Consider the following 18,346-nt stretch of genomic DNA (forward strand, 5'->3'; position numbering starts at 1 on the left):
AGAGCTGAAACCTTGCCATCACCTGCATTTTATGTGAAGTTTAAGGCTTGAGACTCCTGTGGGACCTCTGGTTGGGCCAGCTGGCCTTGCCCTGTGCTGTGACCACAGCGAGCCCTGCGCTGGGCCCTGTGGGTGGGGACCTGGTGGACAGTGAGTGCACAGGGAGACAGGAGGGGTCAGTACAGAGCCTTTCCTAGCCATACCCCCTGTCACACGCTACCACAATACCTCCCTGGCATATTCCCCACCCAGTGAGAATTGCCCATCAGTACAGGATGGCCCTCCACCTGTTTGCCCTCATGTGACAAGGGTCCTAGTTGACGGCACATTCAGCATGAGTCGACGTTTGTACATGGCTGCCCAAAACCAATGTGACCTTGGAGGGTAGGGAGGTGCCGGTCCCACCACCTCCAGAGTACGCAGCCACACAAGAGACAAGAGGGTGTCTGGAACAGGGTGAACTGGACCAGTGTCCCAGGAGTACCACCTCCGGGCCCACACAGCCTGCCACCTCTCGGGACAGGAGGGTGGGAGGCCTATGTTACCCCCAAAAGGCAGTGAGGTTGGCCAAGGGCCTGCATCAGGACAGGTGCCATGCAGTGTGCCTGTGGCTCCACTGCCCTGCAGCCAGATGGGGACCCAAGGCTCGCAACTCCAGTGAAGGGCCCAGAGCCCCACAGCTAATGATGACAACAGCAAGCGCAAGTCTTCATGTGCATTTTCACTTCTTGGGACCAGCCCCATGGCGTAGTGGTTAAGTTCTCAGACTACACTTCAGCAGCCCAGGGTTTGTGGGTTTGGATCCTGGGCACAAACCTACACACTGCTCATCAAGCCATGCTGTGGCGGCATCCCACATACAAAATAGAGGGAGAACTGGCATGGATGTTCGCTCATGGACAATCCTCCTCAAGCAAAAAGAGGAAGATTGGCAATGGATGTTAGCTCAGGGTCAATCTTCACCAAAAAACAAACCAACCAAAAAAACCACACTTCTTGAGTCAGCCCTGATGGCCTAGGGGTTAAAGTTTGGTGGGCTCTGCTTTGGCGGCCTGGATTCATTTCCCACTCGCAGAACCACACCACCCATCTGTCAGTTGCCATGCTATGGCGGTGGCTCACATGGAAGAATTAGAAGGATTTACAACTATGATATACAACCAAGCACTGGGGCTTTGTGGAAGAAAAAGAGAATGATATTAGCTCAGAGTGACTCTTTCCCTGGGAAAAAAAAAGCAAACTACACTTCTTTGTGAGGCTTGTCTGGCTCCCTCCTCAGAGGTGAGGGCCCAGGCACTGAGGAACAAGCATCCTGCCCAGAGGGGCACCGGCAAGGGGCAGGCATGGAGTCTGTGGGGCTAGGGGCTGGGGCCCCGGGCCTCCCTCTCCCCAACGCAGCTGCCTGAGGACGTTAGGAGCTGGAAAGCGATGTGTGCGTTCCCACGGGAGATGGTCAGGCTGTGGTGAGACACTGAAGGTTCTCCATCTCCAAAAACAGCCCCCCGACCCCATCTGCCCCAGAGGCCTGTTAAATTGCAAATACGCCAGTCATGGGACCCCACACTCTGTCACAGACTGAAGGCCAGCGCAGGAGACGCTAGAAGCTGGCTCAGAGGTTTCTGGAAGGAGGAAGGAGAGCCTGTGAGGAGGGAGGACCGGAGGTGGAAGTGAGCCCAGGAGGGCCCAGGTGGGAAAGACCGGAGGCAGCTGGCAGCCTAAAGGTCGTTAGCCAGCTCCCTTACCCTGCTCCTCCGTCTAGAAGCGACAGTGCCTTAGAGGGGCTGAGAAATGCTCCCCCCGAGATGTGTGGGGAGTCAGAGTTCACTCTGAGAGGGAGCCAGGACCCAGAGGGTGCCTGCTGCCTCCTCTCCCTCAGGCTGACCAGTGGCCATGCAGGAGATGTTTCTAGGACTCCTCTGCATGTGGGGGGACCCGTGCTTCTCATTTGTAGAGTGCAGGGGCTGGACTCAGGGGTCCACAGTCAGGTCCAGCACCAGGTCTCTGGGAACCAGCCGTCGCCCTCCCAGCCGGCATATAGGAAACCGAGGGCAGCCCGCGCAGGACAGAGTTCATGGGCCTGACTGTTAAATAAGGGAAAACAGTGGTGACCAGCCATGCTTGCCCTTGCACTTGGAGCTGTCCTATGCCCCACAAACAGTCAGGGGAACTTCGCAAGGAGACAGGCCTAACAGGGAGCAAGGGGCCGAGCGTGTGTTACAGGGTCCGGGCGGCAAGTGGGGAAGGCCCTGGGCGGCCATCGGCTCTCCAGGCTGAGCAGTTCCAGGAGCCTCCCAGAGGAACCAGGCGGATGGGGGACCTACGCCTGCACAGAGCTGTTGCTGGTGCCAGGAGAGTCAGCCCCCTCCATCTCATCCTGGGAGCTGCCCCTGCAGCTGGGCACCTGCATCCCACAGTGGCTCTGAGCTGGGGTGGAGGGAGGCAGGCCTCGCGATGAGAGGAGATGGTGGATGCCCCAGAGCACAGGTGAGGGGCAGCGAGTAGCACAGGAAAGCACCCACTGGGGCGGCCGTAGAGCCACGGGACAAGGCCCAGCAGATCCGGATTCTTCTCACATCACCACCTGCATTCCTCCTCACAACAGTCCTGGCATTGAGTGTCATGACCATCCCATTGTACAGATGAGGAAGCTGAGGCCCAGAGAGAAGTGGTTTGTCGAGTGCACGGCAAGCACTGGTGGTAAGAGTGAACCCCAAGGCTCATAACCAGGGCTGTCTGCCCTTTGGCGACACCAGGACAGCCTTCATGGAGAATCAGGCCTGAGGGGCCGAGGCCCCTCACCAACCGGACATGGGCTCCCCTTTGTGCCTCAGCTCACCCCAGTCTCTGGTGTCCTCAGAATGTTCCAGGAGCCAGTCTTGTCCAGGCCACCACAGGTGCTGTCACACAGCAGCTGTGCTCGGGCTAAAGGCCTCTGTTCCGAATGCGGCACTTAACGAAGACTCCAGACTCCTTGGCCAGCGAGCTGGGGACCCTTAGGGACACATCATCGGGTGCAGCCTCGGCCTACGCAGGCAGCACCCACACGCCGCCCTGGGGGAAGGCCGCTCAGTGGTGTTGAGTAGATTTGGAGCTGTCCGGGTAGAAGCTTTCTTTTTGCAAATGGGCCAGAAATGATTTCTGTGCCACCCTGGGGACTGCATCCAGCCGCCAACTGCCTCTCTGCGTCTGACGTGCTTTGTCACCAGCCACTGGGTCCTCACTGCCAAGCAGTGAGCTTCATGCTGTTGCGTAGGCTTCTGATGGGCAGTGTCTGCTCCGTGTTGTTATCTGAATGAACGTGCACACAAACCCCACGCTCCTAGAAGGGGCCATCTCTCTGGTGAGCAGGCCCTGGCGACAGCTGGGTGGGCATCAGAGCCCCGGGCTGGTATCGCAGGCCACTCTAGCGGGTGCGTTTCTTCCCAGGAGAGGCACCCCCACCCGCTGCCCCATGGCGCCTGGAGAGGTGACAGCCAGGAGGCCTTCTCGCCAGAAGAGAATGTGTGCTCGGTGGAAACAGCTCTCACCTGAGCCCTGGGAGTCGGCCTGACCAGGCCTCCGTCTCCACACGTGTGACATGGGCAGCCCACCCACGGCAGCACGGCGACGGGTTGCAGAAGCGGCTCCTCTGATTCCAGGTCTGAGGGAAGGATGTTTGCGTCGGGCTGGTGGAAGCCGGGGCAGGACACGGGGTGATGCCCAGTAGAGGGCAGAGTCCAGTGACTCCAAAGCCACCCTGGCCCCATTTGCCCCAGGGGCCCAGCAGCCCCGTCGAACCACACAAGGATGGTACCCAACCCTGTCTCACCACCTCCGGGCCCTTAGCAGCAGCAGACCCATGACACCAAGTGGGCAGAGTCACAGGAGAACTGGTGGCAGGATGGAACCCCAGGGAGGGGTCGGGGAGAAGAAGAATAGAGCCACAGCCGGTCCCCAGGCCATGCACACCTGCAAAGGGCTGGGGGCGCCAAGGGAGGCCCCAAAGGCCAGACTGAGGGGCTGGGCTTTATCCTGGTGCAAGGGACACAGCCAGATGTGCCAGAGGAAGGTGATCAGGGGTTCAAGGGCAGGAGAAGTCATGGGGGCTTCCAGGAAGAAGGGGCCTTGAGTGAGGCCACGGAGGGTGAGCAGAACGTGGGGAGATGGGAGGAGAAGGGAGGCGTGTGCTGCTGCTGCCCGGGGCCTGGAGGCCAGGCAGAGGTGTGCCCGGGTTCCTTCCTGCCATACTCACACTGGTGTGCACTTCACATGGCTTCCAGAGTTACAGCCCAAAATAGCACACTCCTTTTCAATGGTTTGTGATTTGAGGTGTCAGGACACTGCTCTGCCCACCTGGCAGTGCTCGGGTCGTAGGATCACATGTGCCACAATGACGGCACCACAGTACCCAAAGGACTGGGGGCTCTGGCCCCACCCTGCCCTCCCCCCGCCTCCTGGGCTCTGCTCCTCTCCTTGGCCGAGGGGCCTGGTTCGAATCACCGAGGCCCCTAGGGCGCAACACCCCACTGTGGCCGTGAGCACCCAGTGGGTGTTAGGGGATGGCAGGTGCAGGGAGGCGTCCAGCCCGGGGCTGCACATGCCCTGAAGCTCCTGTGGTTCTGCAAGGCTGGCACCAGGTCTGGCCTCCTGCAGGCCCTCCTGAATCCTGCCTGGTGGGGCCCATGGGGCAGGGTGTCCACACTATAGAGATTTCGTGGTTATTCTTTGATGCCCATCATCTCCCAGGTGCCTAAATGATGGCCAATGTGGTTCCCTGTGGTTTGTCCCAAGAAAGGGAGGGAACTGGGAGCCTGAGCCCTCAAACTCCAGCAAAGCGAGAGGAGTCCAGGAGCGGGCAAGGGCCTGAGATGAGGGAGACACCTGGTCTGTGGTCCTGATGAGGCTGCCCAACAATGGTGATCCTAGGAGCATGTGTGAGGGGTGGCCAGGGGCATGGCTGCCCGGCCACACCTACTCACTGGGCTGCCTCGTGAGGCAAATGCCTGCATTCCTGGGATTTCCAAGTAGGGACCTTGAGGCTCAGAGACATGTCCAGGCTCCAAAAAGTCTGCTGAGAGGCATCCACGGGGCCAAGTTCACACGGGATAGAAGGGACTGGTCAGTGGAGCCTGAAGTCAGGAGCATGGGTGTGTGCTGAGCAGGAAGAGGGCCAAGACAATTGTTCGGGTGGAGGGCTGCATCGCCTGTTGACCCTCCACTGCCACGTGGGGCCTGGCCCCCTCAGGACTCAGCAGCCGAGCTTTTCCCTCACACATATGCTCTACAGAAGACCAACCAGCAGTGCCCTCAGCATGACAACTGGCCACCACACGTGCGCCGTTTCAGCTTGTTGGGGAGGCCCTTCTGCCCCTTGGCTTCCCAGGCTCCGTGGCCTACCTGAGCGCAGCTGGGCTGGGCACAAGAACCACCCCGGCTCTCACCCCAGGTGACTCAGCAGAGCTCAGGGACACAGGTCCTGACCATGTCCTGATCCCCTCCAGGCTCGCCCACCCTCCTTTGAACCCCAGCTCCATACCCAGCCACTGGCCTACTGGGCCCCACCTGCTGGTAGCCAGACCATCCGCGCTCAGCCCTGGGGGAAGCGCCCTGCCTGGCTGCTGTTCCCACAGCCCAAGGGCTCCCTTCTCTGGGGTTCCATCACCTGGCAGGAGAGCTGGGACCTGTCGCTGGCCCTCAGGACATGCTCAGCAAGTGTTTGCTCATTGAATCAATGAATATGTGCTAATGGCTGCATCTGTTATTTATCCGATGCAAAATTTGGGGTCAGAAGCACAGCCCGTGATTATGACATCATCCTATGAGAAGTAATAGCCACCTTAGTCTGTATGATGTGGTTTCCAGGAATCTATTAGAGCTTGTTATTCCCAGTAGAACGTGACATTCCTAGATTTGCATTCCACCACTTGTCTCACATTTGGGAACATCCTGCGGCTTCTCCAGGCTCTGCTGGGGACGGGACCCCGCATCCTGTTTCTGCAGAAAGGCACCACTCCCCACCCCTGCAGGACCTAAGACTGCTCACTTCAGAGCTTGTGTTCTTCCTGAGCTTGTTCTAAAGAAGGCACGAGATTGGCTTTGAAAAGCATGGTCTCCCAGGAGAGCGAGATTTCAGAGTGGCGTCCTCCGGGCAGCCTGCCCTGGGAGTGACCGCCTTGCCTCTCCAAGCCTCAGTTTCTTCCTCTGTAAAATGGGAATAGGAACGTATGAGGGTCAAATAAGCTAGCACCCTGTGTCCACACTGTCAGCATCAGCCGCAGCTTCCACTTTTGTCACCATGTCATCAGCGATATAATCCGGTCAGAAAAGTCCTTAAGTCCAACGCCTCAGATCGCAACTAAACTAGTTCCAGACTTTGTTTAGATACTCGGCTCATTCATTTTATCTTAAAACAAGGGGCAGCTTTCAGCAGCAGGAGTTCCTGGTAGAAGTTAGAATTGTCAGCATGGAAACAGTGGGTTTGGGAGTTAGACAAATGCATTATGTTCCTTAAAAGCCTGTAGTCACAGGGCTGATCCAGTGGCCTAGTGGTTAAGTTCACGCGGTCTGCTTTGGCACCCTGGGGTTTGTGGATTCGGATCCCGGGTGCAGATCTACACATCACTCATCAAGCTGTGCTGTGGTGGCATCCCACATACAAAATAGAGGAAGATTGGCACGGACGATAGCTCAGAGCCAGTCTTCCTCACCAAAAAAAAAAAAAAAAAAAAAGCCTGTAGTCACTACAGCACGTTTAAGATCTTCAGAAAGAGGAAAAGTAAAGAAGGGCCAGGTGCCATGCTCTGTGGTCACTGCACCTCCTGGGCTGCCATCCTTGTGTTCTCTGTACCGGGTTGCAGGGCCACGGGATCCTGCCCTGGGCAGGTAGAGGCTGTCCATGACCTTCACTGAGCCCAACGGCCCAGCAAGGGCAGAGGGCTGAGCTGTCTCCAGCTCTCTGACCTGGAACCTTTGGTTTCAGGAGTGCAGGCCACCCCCTCACAGACTGGCTGAGGACTGACAGTACCACGTGGCAAGATCGAGGCTCAAAGAACTGAGTCAAAACCCCAGCAGGCTGGAGCAGAAGGCTGCCCACACTCACGTTGAGGGAGACGTGATAACCACGTCCCCCATGGGAGACTTGAGCTTGTGGGTGTGGGGCAGGCTGGGGACAGGCCCTCAGGCTGTGAGGTTGGAGTTGCCCAGGTCCACGGGGCCGAGGGAGGCCATGTGGCAGCCCCAAAGCCACGTGCTAAGGCCCCTGACCAGTGGTGCCCAGAGGAGTCTTAGAAACATGTGCCAGGCTCTCAGGGCGCGGAGGGCAGGGCTGGCCACTTCAGGGGCTCCAGCGCCCATGGGAGGCAGGTGGAGACAGATTTGGCCTGGCAGAGGGGGGACTTCTCAACAGAAGGGTGCTTTTTCGGGGGCCGGCACTGGCCCGGGAGACCCTGCCGAGGGGGCTTCCTCCCAGCAGGGCTGTGGGTCCAGGCCCCCTCTTGCTGCCTGCCTGACTGATGCCAGCATTTTCCTCCCCCAGAGTCGGATGGCAGAGAGCCTGCGCCTCTTCGACTCCATCTGCAACAACAACTGGTTCATCAACACCTCGCTCATCCTCTTCCTGAACAAGAAGGACCTGCTGGCGGAGAAGATCCGGCGCATCCCGCTCACCGTGTGTTTCCCCGAGTACAAGGGCCAGAACACCTACGAGGAGGCCGCCGTCTACATCCAGCGGCAGTTCGAGGACCTGAACCGCAACAAGGAGACCAAGGAGATCTACTCCCACTTCACCTGCGCCACCGACACCAGTAACATCCAGTTTGTCTTTGATGCGGTGACAGACGTCATCATACAGAACAATCTCAAGTACATAGGCCTTTGCTGAGGAGCCGGGCCAGCCTGTTTGTCTGTGGCGAAACCCCCGGGGTGTCACAACCCCACTCGTGCTAGGGAGACCCAGCCCAGGGGCCGAAAACAGGGGGCCTGAAGAATGTTCCCCCGCTCCTCCGCCTCCTTGGCCCCACGTTTCCGCAAACATAAATATATATGGATAGATTGCTAGGTAGGTAGACACACACACACACACAGTCTGGAGATGGCAAAGTTCCCCAAAGCATTGAGGTCTCTTGAAGACTTGAGGAGCTGTCACCAAGTTCACAAGCCCTTCCTGCCCCTTCACTTTGCCTTCCTAAGTTCGGCCCTGCTCTGCATGGGGGTTCACGCGGGACTACGGGGAGAGGCGGCCGGGTCACCTGGAGGAGACCAGCTCTGCCCGAGCTCCCGCCTGGGGCCTTGCTGCTGAGCAGGAGGGAAACCAGCGCAGGGTTCCTGCGCCTGTCCTGCTGGCCACGCCACCACTGGTCTCTGTACCACAGTCGTTCTGGAACCAGGGTAGGAGGCCAGACGACAGCACTAACCAGACCTCCAGCCACTCACAGCTCTTTTTAAACAGCTTCAAAATATGCAGCGAAAATCCACACAATAACGAGTGGCACGATTTGTTTCAAACTAGGCCAGCTGGGTTCCAGCTTTTCTTCTACTAGTCTGTTTTATAAATCAAAATCTGGTTTTTCTTCTCTGACATCTTTTTTTTTTTTTTTTTTGGCCAAATCTCGTGGTGTTTCGCAGAAAAACAAATACAGAAAATTTCAGATGCAGTTGAGTATTCTTTTTTAAATGCAGATTTTCAAAACATATTTTTTTTTCAGGTGGTCCTTTTTGTGTCTGGCTTGCTGAGTGTAAAGTTCTTATCTGGACGAGTCTGTTCCCTGCTCCCGAGCGATGCGGGGCGGCCGGCGCCCTGCGGCAGCCTCGAGGGGCAGCGTTGTACATACGCCCGTGCAGCGTCCTCTTGTTACTGGTGCGGTTTCTGCTTCGTTTTATTTCAGAAAATAAATGTAATGTACTTAAAGAAGGTTCTTCATCTGGAGAGAATGAACAATAGCTAACTGTCTTGGTACTTAAAGAGTAAATTATCCATGGCTTTGCAAGTGGAGGAAGGGGAGGCGAGAGACAGGGCCCCGGGTGCCCACTGCATCCTGTGAAGGCTCAGCCAGCACGGGAGCCTGAGGGAGCCCTGCCCACCCCAGGGCCCGGCGCCGCGAAAGGACCCTGGCTGAGGGCCGCTTGTGAATAGGAGCCCACCGCCGCTGCTGCCACCGCCGAGAGGGAAGGCCCTGCCAGAGCCCCTGCCAAACCTTCTCTCTCAGCCTTTGTTCAGTACCCATGTGTCCAAGGTCAGCGTGCGGATCACAGCCAAGGACTGAAGAGACGGACAGAGGGAACGAGGAGCTGGTGATGGGATGAAAGTCAAAGATGGTCTACTTTAAGAAAATAAAATCCCCTGAATGAGCTGAGCCTCGTCCCGGGTGCTGTGTGCATGGCTATGTGCCGCTGTCCTCGGTACCATCAGGAGGGCGGCGGGGACGCCTTCCATGTTGATGTCCCTTTCTCTCTCCCCCCTCCACGCAGTTAGGTAAAATCATTCTGAAATGAACATCAAGAATAACCTCACAAGAGGCAAGAAGCTGCAGAAGGGGGGCGATCTGCCAGGCCGAGTGTCCCCAGGGGCTGGTTTGGGGGTGGTGACGGCGTCTGCCTCTCCTACTGTCCCCAAGACCCTACCCAGCACTGGCCCAGTCTGCACCATCACCCAGACCCCTCACACCCTAAAGACACCTCTGCCAGGGCCACAGTCATCCCCTGAAGAGCCCAAAGGGTGCCAACAACACCCGCGGTGCAGGGTGGGCCCTGCAGGGGGTGGGGACGAGGGGCCCTGCTGGGCCACCACATGCTGATTCTGTTTGCACAGTCAGAGGCATCTCTGAGTGGTAGAGAACGCTAATTAGAAGTCAAGGAAGTATGTTCACCCTGCACCGGGCTCCTTACAAGCTACTGTATTTAACAGTCAGCACCACAGCAGGTAGTCAGCGGTGACCCATTTTATAGATGAGGAAAGACGCCCAAGGTCAAGATCAGGGAGCAGTGGAGTCACCCTCCCCAGGAGGAGCAGAGGGGGCTGGAGACGCCCAAGGCCTGGGTCCTTGCCCAGCTCTGCCCGTGACGGCTCTGCACCTGGACGGACCAGGTAGGAGCCACAGTGAGCGCAGAGCCTCTACACCGCCGCCTCCAGTCCAGGGCCATGCGCGAAGGCCTGAGCGAGGGGCACGTACACACACACACACACACACGTGCAGACACACAGCACTCAGACACACACACCGACCTGGCTCTCTCACCTCCCCCACCCCTGAGCCAATGTGGGGATTCCTGTCATGCCTTCCCCATCACCAAACAGCAAAAACCCAAGGGGGCTTTGTATAAGAAGAAATAACGTGTGACTTAAAATCTTGGAGACTTATTTTGCGCTTTTAATGCCAACTGTGAAAAGAGCAGTAATCTCACCATGAGCATCTTTAACCTAAAAATACACAGCTAGAGGGAAATAGAAGGATTCTGCCTTCTGTCCTCCTGTGTTCGAGGATGAGTGGAGGTTTCCCCGGGACAGTGTTCCTCCTGGCTCTCAGAGCTCGATCAGCCGACTCTTCCAGGGTCCTGCCCTCCGCTGCCATCTGTCTGCACCAGTCCTTCCTCACAAGAGCCTGCCACACCCCCTAGGCTCCACGGATCCCTCTGCTCTTCCCATCCTCACAGTCCGTGATCCGTCCGTCCCTCAGGGCCAAGCTCCCTGGGGGTAGGAAGTCCCCTTCCCCTACTCTCCACAGAGCATCCACACCAGGGCCAGGGTGAGGTGGCAGGGGCGTTAGCACTATCTGACCCACCCCTTTCCTCCACTGTGCCCTGGGAGAGGCAGGGGCTGAGCTGAGTCCAGGAGAGGCCCACAGACAGGAGTGTTAGCCAGAAGGAGATGAGCTCGGGACCAGAGGGGACCGGCGAGAGGAGGCAAGAATTGGTGGAGGACGGCCCTAAGGGGAGAGAAGCTTCTCTGTGCAAGGGGAGCTGGTCCTGCCTCGTCCTCTGCAGGCGACTAACCACAGCCCAGCTCTCATCGTGGGCCCAGACTCCCTCTCCCAGGACACACTGATCCCAGGGCTCCAGGGGTGTTGCCATCCTCGCTGTAGCCCATGTGGCCACCCGAGATGCTGCAAGGGGGCAGTGACAGTGTCATAACCCCAGCTCCCCTCAGTGACTGTGCTGGGCCGCCAGGCCCTTGGCTGAGTCCAGGACACACTCGCTCATCTAATTCCATCCTCCCCTGCTTCTGGGAAGCCGAGATTATTGATTCTATTTTACAGAAAAGAAAGCAGAGACCCTGAGAGTGGATGGCTTCTGGTGTCACACAGTGTGTAACAAGTGACCCAACTGGGCCTGGGTCCCCAGTGGCTCTGCTCGTCTGTCCACACTCCCCAGAGCCCACGTGAAGCCCTAGCCATCTAGGAAAAACAAGCATGGGGTGTGGTCCAGCTGGCACTGTGCCAAGTGCTGAGGAGGGCGGCCGGCACCATGAGGATGAGGGGGCCACACAGGCTGGATGACACCCTGGGGCACTCACCTCACCCAGGAGGAGCCAGGTGAGGGGCTTCGGTGCTAAGGGAGGTCCTAGGCCAAGTGCCAGCTGGTTCTGCCCTGCATGTGCCCTGGGAAGACATGACCCCTTTGGGAATTCCTTGTGTGATGGGCTGTCCCAAACCACCTGGGAATATTGTGAAACCTTGTGGAGAAGGCTGAGAAAGGCCACCTGCCCCAAGAGGGAGCACAAGGATAGCCACTGGGACCACGGCCGGGCCTGATGGGCCTGACGGGCCAGACCGGGAACAGCTCTCCTGGCTGGAAGGGGCAGGTGAGTGGGGAGGGTGAGGGGAGAGGAGGCATTGAATAGGTGCACCAGGCTGGGAACCTAGTGGGCAGTGTCACCATGGGTGGGCATCATCCTTTGCTAGGTCTGGGAAGGGGGCAGCTGCCCATCAAAGACTGTCAGGCTGATGACATGCCCGGGGCCCTCATGTACCCCACCCTGCTGACGCAGCCAGCCCCACCCCTCCACCCTGTGGTGTCAGGACCGGGAGGAGCAGGGAGCTGCTCTGGGCCACCTTCCCAGGTGGCCCCCGAGGAGAGCGGGGGTGTAGGGGCCGACCTGGCTGAGGCGCACTACGAAAGGGGAACAACACCCCATTTTGCTCCTCCAGCAGTCACTCCAGGGCTTCCGCTCCCACAGCTTGAGCTCCCCCACACACAGCCACCCCCGATTTCTCTCTAGCCCAGATGGTATGAGTCCAGGAATGTCCCTCTGCCCCTCAAAACTGCCAGGATCAGACCTACATCCAGACAGGTCCCCCTGCCACGCCCTGTCCCTCCCCAGCCCAGCCCTGTGCCTTTCTAAGGCCAAGGAGGCAGAATCCACAGAGGATCCTCACTGCCTCCCTCCCACCCTGGCTGGTGCTCCCCTCTGGGCAGGGAGCGGGTGGCCGCCTTCACCCCACAGTGCCACCCAAGCCCAGGCCACACACAGGCGGTTCGGGGACACAGCGGTGCCTGCACTGTGCTGCTGCTGAAGCCAAGTCAGCAGCTCAGAGCCCAGCACAGGGACGGAGCGGCCAGACTCACAGGGGTACCAGTCAGGGCCCAAAGCCACTGTCAGAGGGCTCACAGGGCCTGGGCCATGCCGGTGGGCTGGCAGGGAGACACTTCTGGGGACCCTGGGGCTATTTAGCTGCATCCCCAAACCCAGTTACAGAAGAATCCTTCATTTCAGCATTGAGCTCCCTCCTACAGAATGCGGGGATGCAAAATGAGACCTGTTTCCACACGGGGTTCGCAGAAGCAGAGGAGGAGACAGAGATTCCTCCAGAGTCCCTGGCAGTCGTTCAGAGCCCCGCGGACCGGGGGCCTGGGCTGGTGGCCTCTGCATGGCATCTGCCTCTACTTAAATGTTGGTTTCTCCTTGCCTGACACTGCACCACCACCCTGGGCCTGAGAGCAGAGCAGCCCGTGAGGCCATCATCGGTCCTCTGGCACCCCCTGCTGGTTACTCTGGGAAACCAGGTACATGCCAGACCTGGCCAAGTGCAAGGACTCAGAGGGAAGACCTCCGTTTCCCCACAGACACCCCACATTACAGAGGAAACAACTGAGGCACAGTGCCTGGAACAGAGCAAGGGCCCAAAACGTATTTGTGGAATGAATGAAGGAACGAGTGAGTGAATTGCAGCAAGAAAACACCAAACGGTCTTTAAAAATATGGCGTAAAACCTGCTAAATAACCAATGTCTGTTGAGTACCAGCCACGTGCCAAGCTCTCCATCAGGTGCAGAGGGTGCCTTCCGGTGTGGCCATGCTAGAAAACCCATGCTAGTGACCACCAGATTGAGAGCCAGCTCAGCCCCAGGTGCAGACTGTCCTGGCCAAACCGCACAGTTGCCTGTGCTCCTTGATGAAACGGAGGCTCCAGCAGGCTGTGCTATTGCCCAAGGTCACGAACTGCTAAGAGCGGAGCCACTGAAATAGCCCTCACCCCACGCCGAGGCCCAGCGTGGACACCCCCTGAGACACAGCCACACTGGCCAACCCAGAAGCCAGAGTGCTTGAGCCCCCTCCGATATGCCTCCTGGGGCACCCACCACACTGCACGTCTCCCTCCTTCCCTCTAACTATCCGCCCCACCCCACTGCCACAGATCCCTCACCACAGTGTCCCAGGCAACGTGCAGCGCCCAGGAAACCCTGTGATCAAGGGCTGAAGCTCACCACCGGGACCCCCAACGGGCTTGTCAAAACCACAGCCCCCCACTCCTCCTGGTGCACCGAGTGCTTGGAGATCCCAGAACAAGGTGCAGGGAGGTGGGGTGGGGTCGGGGCCTGGCCCCCAGAACCCAGATCACCACAGAGCTTTTGTAAGGAAGACAGCACGGGCTTGGCCGGGGCTACATGAGGAGAGCTCAAAGCAAAAACAAAAATCTGTCCCAGGCACCTTCTCGAGCTAAATGTAAAAATGGAAACCCCTACACATTTAGGAGAAAATACGGCAGAATATCTTCACAAGCTCTTAAACAGCACCAAATTCTCTTACACAGCACCCCTCCTCCCAAAAAAACACAAAGGAAAAGATTGATGAAACTTATTACATTCCAGTAAGAAACTGCTGGACCAATGAAGAAACCAACAGTGAAAAGCCGGGCAAACAGCCTGGGAAATGATGTTCGCGATGTGTGTGACCCACAAGGGGCTGGATAAATGAAACACTCCCTCAAATCAATAAGAAATGGAAAAACAGCTCAACAGAATGAGCTCCAGCTCCCAGGAGGCACCGGGCAGAGGAAAGATGCCCCTCTCCCAGTCAAGGGAGCAAAGCCACACAACAGGGACATGCAGAGCGCACCAGCAGGTTGCTGGTGAGGATGCAGCTGGCCAAGGGAGGTGGGTTGGGAAGCAGGAGAGAATCCCGCCAAGCTGAGGGCTTGTAATCTCTGTGCCCCGCGACAATGACACCCTCCTCCCGCCGAGGCCTTGGAGGGACTCCAGAAAAACCTGAGCAGGAATGCTCAGGAATGGAAACCACCGGCGTGCCGGTGAGCTGGGCATGGGTGAGGATACTGACTGGAAGCTTACATCCAGACACCGGAAGGGCATGTCGCTGTTATAACAATGAAATGGAGCCTGTGACACCACATAAATCTCCAAATTATCACATTCCGTTTTTTAATAGCAAAGGGACACCTACAGCAAGATCCATTTACATAGAGTTTTAAAACAAGGACAGATCTCTATATAATTACGTCTGTGGTAAGATATAAAAACATACGTTGGGGACATAGTCACCAAATTATTGGTGGCTCAGGGAGGGCAGGAGAAGGGTGCTGGGTGAGGGAGCTTCAAAGGGTGCTTGGACTGTGTTTTCTTTTTTAAACAAAAATCTCAAGCAAATATGAAATACGGTAGAATGTTCAGATTTAGCAAAGTGGGGTGATGGTACCTGACATTCATTATCGTTATCTCTCTATTTCCCTGATGCTTAAAGAGCTCACAATAGTTTTGAGAGCCCTGGGTGAGAGCCAGTCCCCTCTCTCTGCACCCCAAGAAGGAGAGTTCCTGCGTGGTGAGCACATTTAGCTCAGCCCCGAGCACTAGTCCTTCACAGACACCCCAATATTCCAGGGGCCCTCAACCCTGGCCACACAGGAGAATCTGCCAAGGTGCGTTTAAGAAAGATGTGTGCAGGGCCCTCCCAGAGACAGATTCCGTGGGCCTGGGATAGGGCCACAGATGGGATGGTCTTTTTAAAAGACCACCAGGGGGTTCTGTGGTCCGGCCTAGCGTGCTCCCCCACACACAGCCAGGCCCAGCTAGAGGGAGTCGAGGCAGCAACTCCAGGACCCAGGGGCTCTGCTCCATTCAGCCTGCCTCTTGTAGTCTTTTCTCTCTGGGACCTTAATTCGGGGCACCCACCCCCCTCCCTGACGTTGACAGTGCCCTGCATGCAGGGTTGTGCTACGTGCTTGGCGAGCCTCTTCTCGCTTGGCCCTCACTTCAGGCCTCTGAGTGGGTACCTTCAGCCTCGCTTTAGAGATGAGGCGACAGCCTGTCCAGGGGCACACGGGGGCCGAGGGGCAGGGCAGAGAGAACCCAGGTCTGTCTGGCTTCGGGGCCACGATGTCTGTCTGTCCACCTTTAACTGAAGGCATCCCCATTAAGGCCTGATATCCTGCCTCTTGGAATGAGCCCCTAGTTTGAAAACGCTCATTGCTTCGTGACGGGATGTGAATCTGACACAAATCTCAACCCTCTGCTGTGGTCAGCGGGTGGCCGTTACCTGGACTCCAAATCCGATTAGAGGGAGAAGGGACATCGAACCAAGGGGTGGAGTGGCCTTCTTTAATCCTTAAAAACGTGCTATGGCCCTTCACCAAAGAGGACATTTCCAGGGCTATCATCACCAGCGAAATACAAATTAAAACCCAAAGGAGATGCTACCACACACCCACAACAGTAGCTAAAATAAAGAGACAGGAAAGATCACAAGTGGGTGAGGACAGGCAATGCCCATCCGCCACGGCAGGAGTGCACGTTGGTGTAACTGTCTTGGGGCACCGTGTGGTGCCTTCTAGAGCTGGGTGTAAACTTATCCCACGCCCAGCGAGCCCCCCCAGGTATATCTCAGCAGACACACACACACGTCCATCGAAAGGCATCGTGAGAGCGTTCACAGCCACTCTCTTCTCGGCAGCCATATGCTAGAAACACTTCAGACGTCCTTCGGTGACAGACTAGATAAGTACGCTGTAGTAAACTCACATAACGTGGACACCACACTCCAGCTCAAGTCAGCAAAAATCAGTAATGTGTGATGTACGTGGATCTCAGAGACAAAGCTTGAAGCAAAGAAGCTAAGAACAAAATACTACAGACCGCATGTTTCCACTTACGTAAAGTTTAAAAAGAGGCACAAACTCATCTATAGTCTTAAACTGCAGATACTGTTTACCTGTGGTGAGGGGTGGTCACTGGTACGGGGCATGTGGGAAGGTTCTGGAGAGCTGGCGAAACTACCTATTTCTTTATCTGGGTAGTGGTTCGGCGGACGCTCACATAGCAGAGCTTAATCAAATGTTCATGTATGACTTGTGCCTTTTTAACATGTATGTTGTACCTTAATAAAAACATAACTCTAAAGAACTGTGCTGTGGACTATGATCCGCAGTGTGACGCAGACCTGACCTGGATAGGAGACCGAGGGCCACCTGAGTGCCCACCGCGAGCCTACCTGAGGGCACCTGGGCCAGGTGCTTATACGCCAGATGCAGGTTCTCCCGGCAGGCTGCCTGCGGGTCGTGCAGCAGGTAGGACAGGGCATGGATGACGTCGTACTTCAAAAAGCCTTCTCTGGGGAAGAGAAGTCCGATTTAGACACAAGTAAGAGGATGCCCGGAGAGGGGCCAGTAAGAACAAGAGGCAGTTAGCCACCCCCGCCCCCACGTGGAGTCTGCGCCCGTGCAGGCTGGTGCCGACCACATTCCTCTGGCTTCCTGAGAGAAGACAAAGGCCAGAGGTGGATAACATGTCACAGAATCCGTGAGGGCAGTGTGGCGTGTGTGGTGGAGGCACGTTGCTCTGCCCCTTCCCACTCAAGCTCTTTGTGCCCCTGGATCCTTTCACTCTTCTGAGCCTCAGTGCTATCATCTGTAAAACAGGGATGAGGCAGCAGAAGCTGGCCGCCGACCTCCCCTGAACTTCGGGGCTGAGCTGGCGGCCTCTCTCCACCCGCCCATCACACCCCACTGAGGCTCCAGGGCAGGCAGCTCGGCGGGCCCCCTCAGCCCTCCCTCCTCTCCCAGCTGAGTTGCAGGCTTGCCAGCAGCCAGCTGCCGCCTCCAAACCTATGTATGCCTATTATGCTTGTTGTTATAATTATATAAGTTAATTAAATATTAGGTAAGCCAATTAGATGAGAGAAGAGGTTTTTTTCATTTCCTTAGAAAACAGAGTTGAATGCTTTGGGAGGACTCAAAAGTGAGTCTCTTAAAAAAAGCGAGATGATTGTAAAAGATTCTAGAAGGTTTCTGCATGCAGATTACTTCATTAATGTCTTTTAGTTCTTGCTCTACTTTAAAGAAACCAAAGCTGCAAATTAGATAATGTTATAGATGTGATTTAAACAAAAAAGATGCCAAGAAACTCCAACCAGTGGGCCCATATCCAAGGACAGGCCTGGGTGGCACGGAGGGATTGGCGACTGCTGAGACATTTGTGTCTGGGATTAAAATGAACTGTTTAAAGGGAATATACAATTTCTTCGATTCCTGGCTTTTTAACCATTCCTTGTGATTAACCAACTAACTACTGGAGCTAGTCGCATCTAGTGAGCGGGCTTCTGAGGTCCCATCTCTCAGGGCTGGGGTCAGGCAGAAGCGGGAACTCAGGGTGAGGCCCGTGTCCAATGCCCAGCGCACAGGAAGTGCCTGACCACCTGTGCCCTGCCTCGTTAGCCAGGACTCAACCTTATGGTGAGTTCTGAGTCATCCTGGGAGAAGAAAGTCATAGGGGCCACTCGGCATGAGGTGTCTGGGCCCCTTCACTCAGTGCCTGGTCATCCACTCCGTGTCACTCCTGCTTTGAGAGTGGCTGTGTTTGTGGGCCATCACATAAACTATTTCCTCAAAGTGACAAGATGCCAAGCCCCGGGTTTCCACCCTCAGCCCTCTTCCCTTCACTACCTGTCTGGGGACAAGAGGGCAGAAGGTTTCAACATGCTTCATTATTCAGAGCTTGACGGGCTCCGCGAGTGACTGGCTTTAGTTATAAGACCGCCACTGGACCTGAGCGAACTTCGGAAGCCAGCCCCGGGTATTTTCAGCCCTTTGCATCCTTTGTTCCACTCGGTGTGGTGGAGCGAGCCGGGGTTTTGGAATCCTGGGCCCCGG

At 56.6% G+C, this 18,346-nt stretch overlaps 2 protein-coding genes across 5 annotated transcripts in view; one reads left to right on the plus strand and one right to left on the minus strand.

Moving 5' to 3' along the window:
* The window catches only part of GNAZ (G protein subunit alpha z), a 53,587-nt gene extending 44,258 nt beyond the window's left edge, over window positions 1–9,329 (plus strand). The window contains exon 3 of the mRNA XM_023646688.2: window positions 7,514–9,329. Within this exon, the coding sequence (XP_023502456.1) occupies window positions 7,514–7,858 (345 nt within the window). The 3' untranslated portion in view covers window positions 7,859–9,329. The remainder of the gene's footprint in view (window positions 1–7,513) is intronic.
* The window catches only part of RSPH14 (radial spoke head 14 homolog), a 94,738-nt gene that overhangs the window by 68,410 nt on the left and 7,982 nt on the right, over window positions 1–18,346 (minus strand). For all 4 annotated transcript variants that reach the window (XM_070276023.1, XM_070276024.1, XM_001914722.5 and 1 more), the window contains one exon: window positions 16,690–16,808. In XM_070276023.1, the coding sequence (XP_070132124.1) occupies window positions 16,690–16,808 (119 nt within the window). The remainder of the gene's footprint in view (window positions 1–16,689; window positions 16,809–18,346) is intronic.

The sequence above is a fragment of the Equus caballus genome, chromosome 8, assembly GCF_041296265.1.
Source record: "Equus caballus isolate H_3958 breed thoroughbred chromosome 8, TB-T2T, whole genome shotgun sequence".
NCBI classification, from domain to species: domain Eukaryota; kingdom Metazoa; phylum Chordata; class Mammalia; order Perissodactyla; family Equidae; genus Equus; species Equus caballus.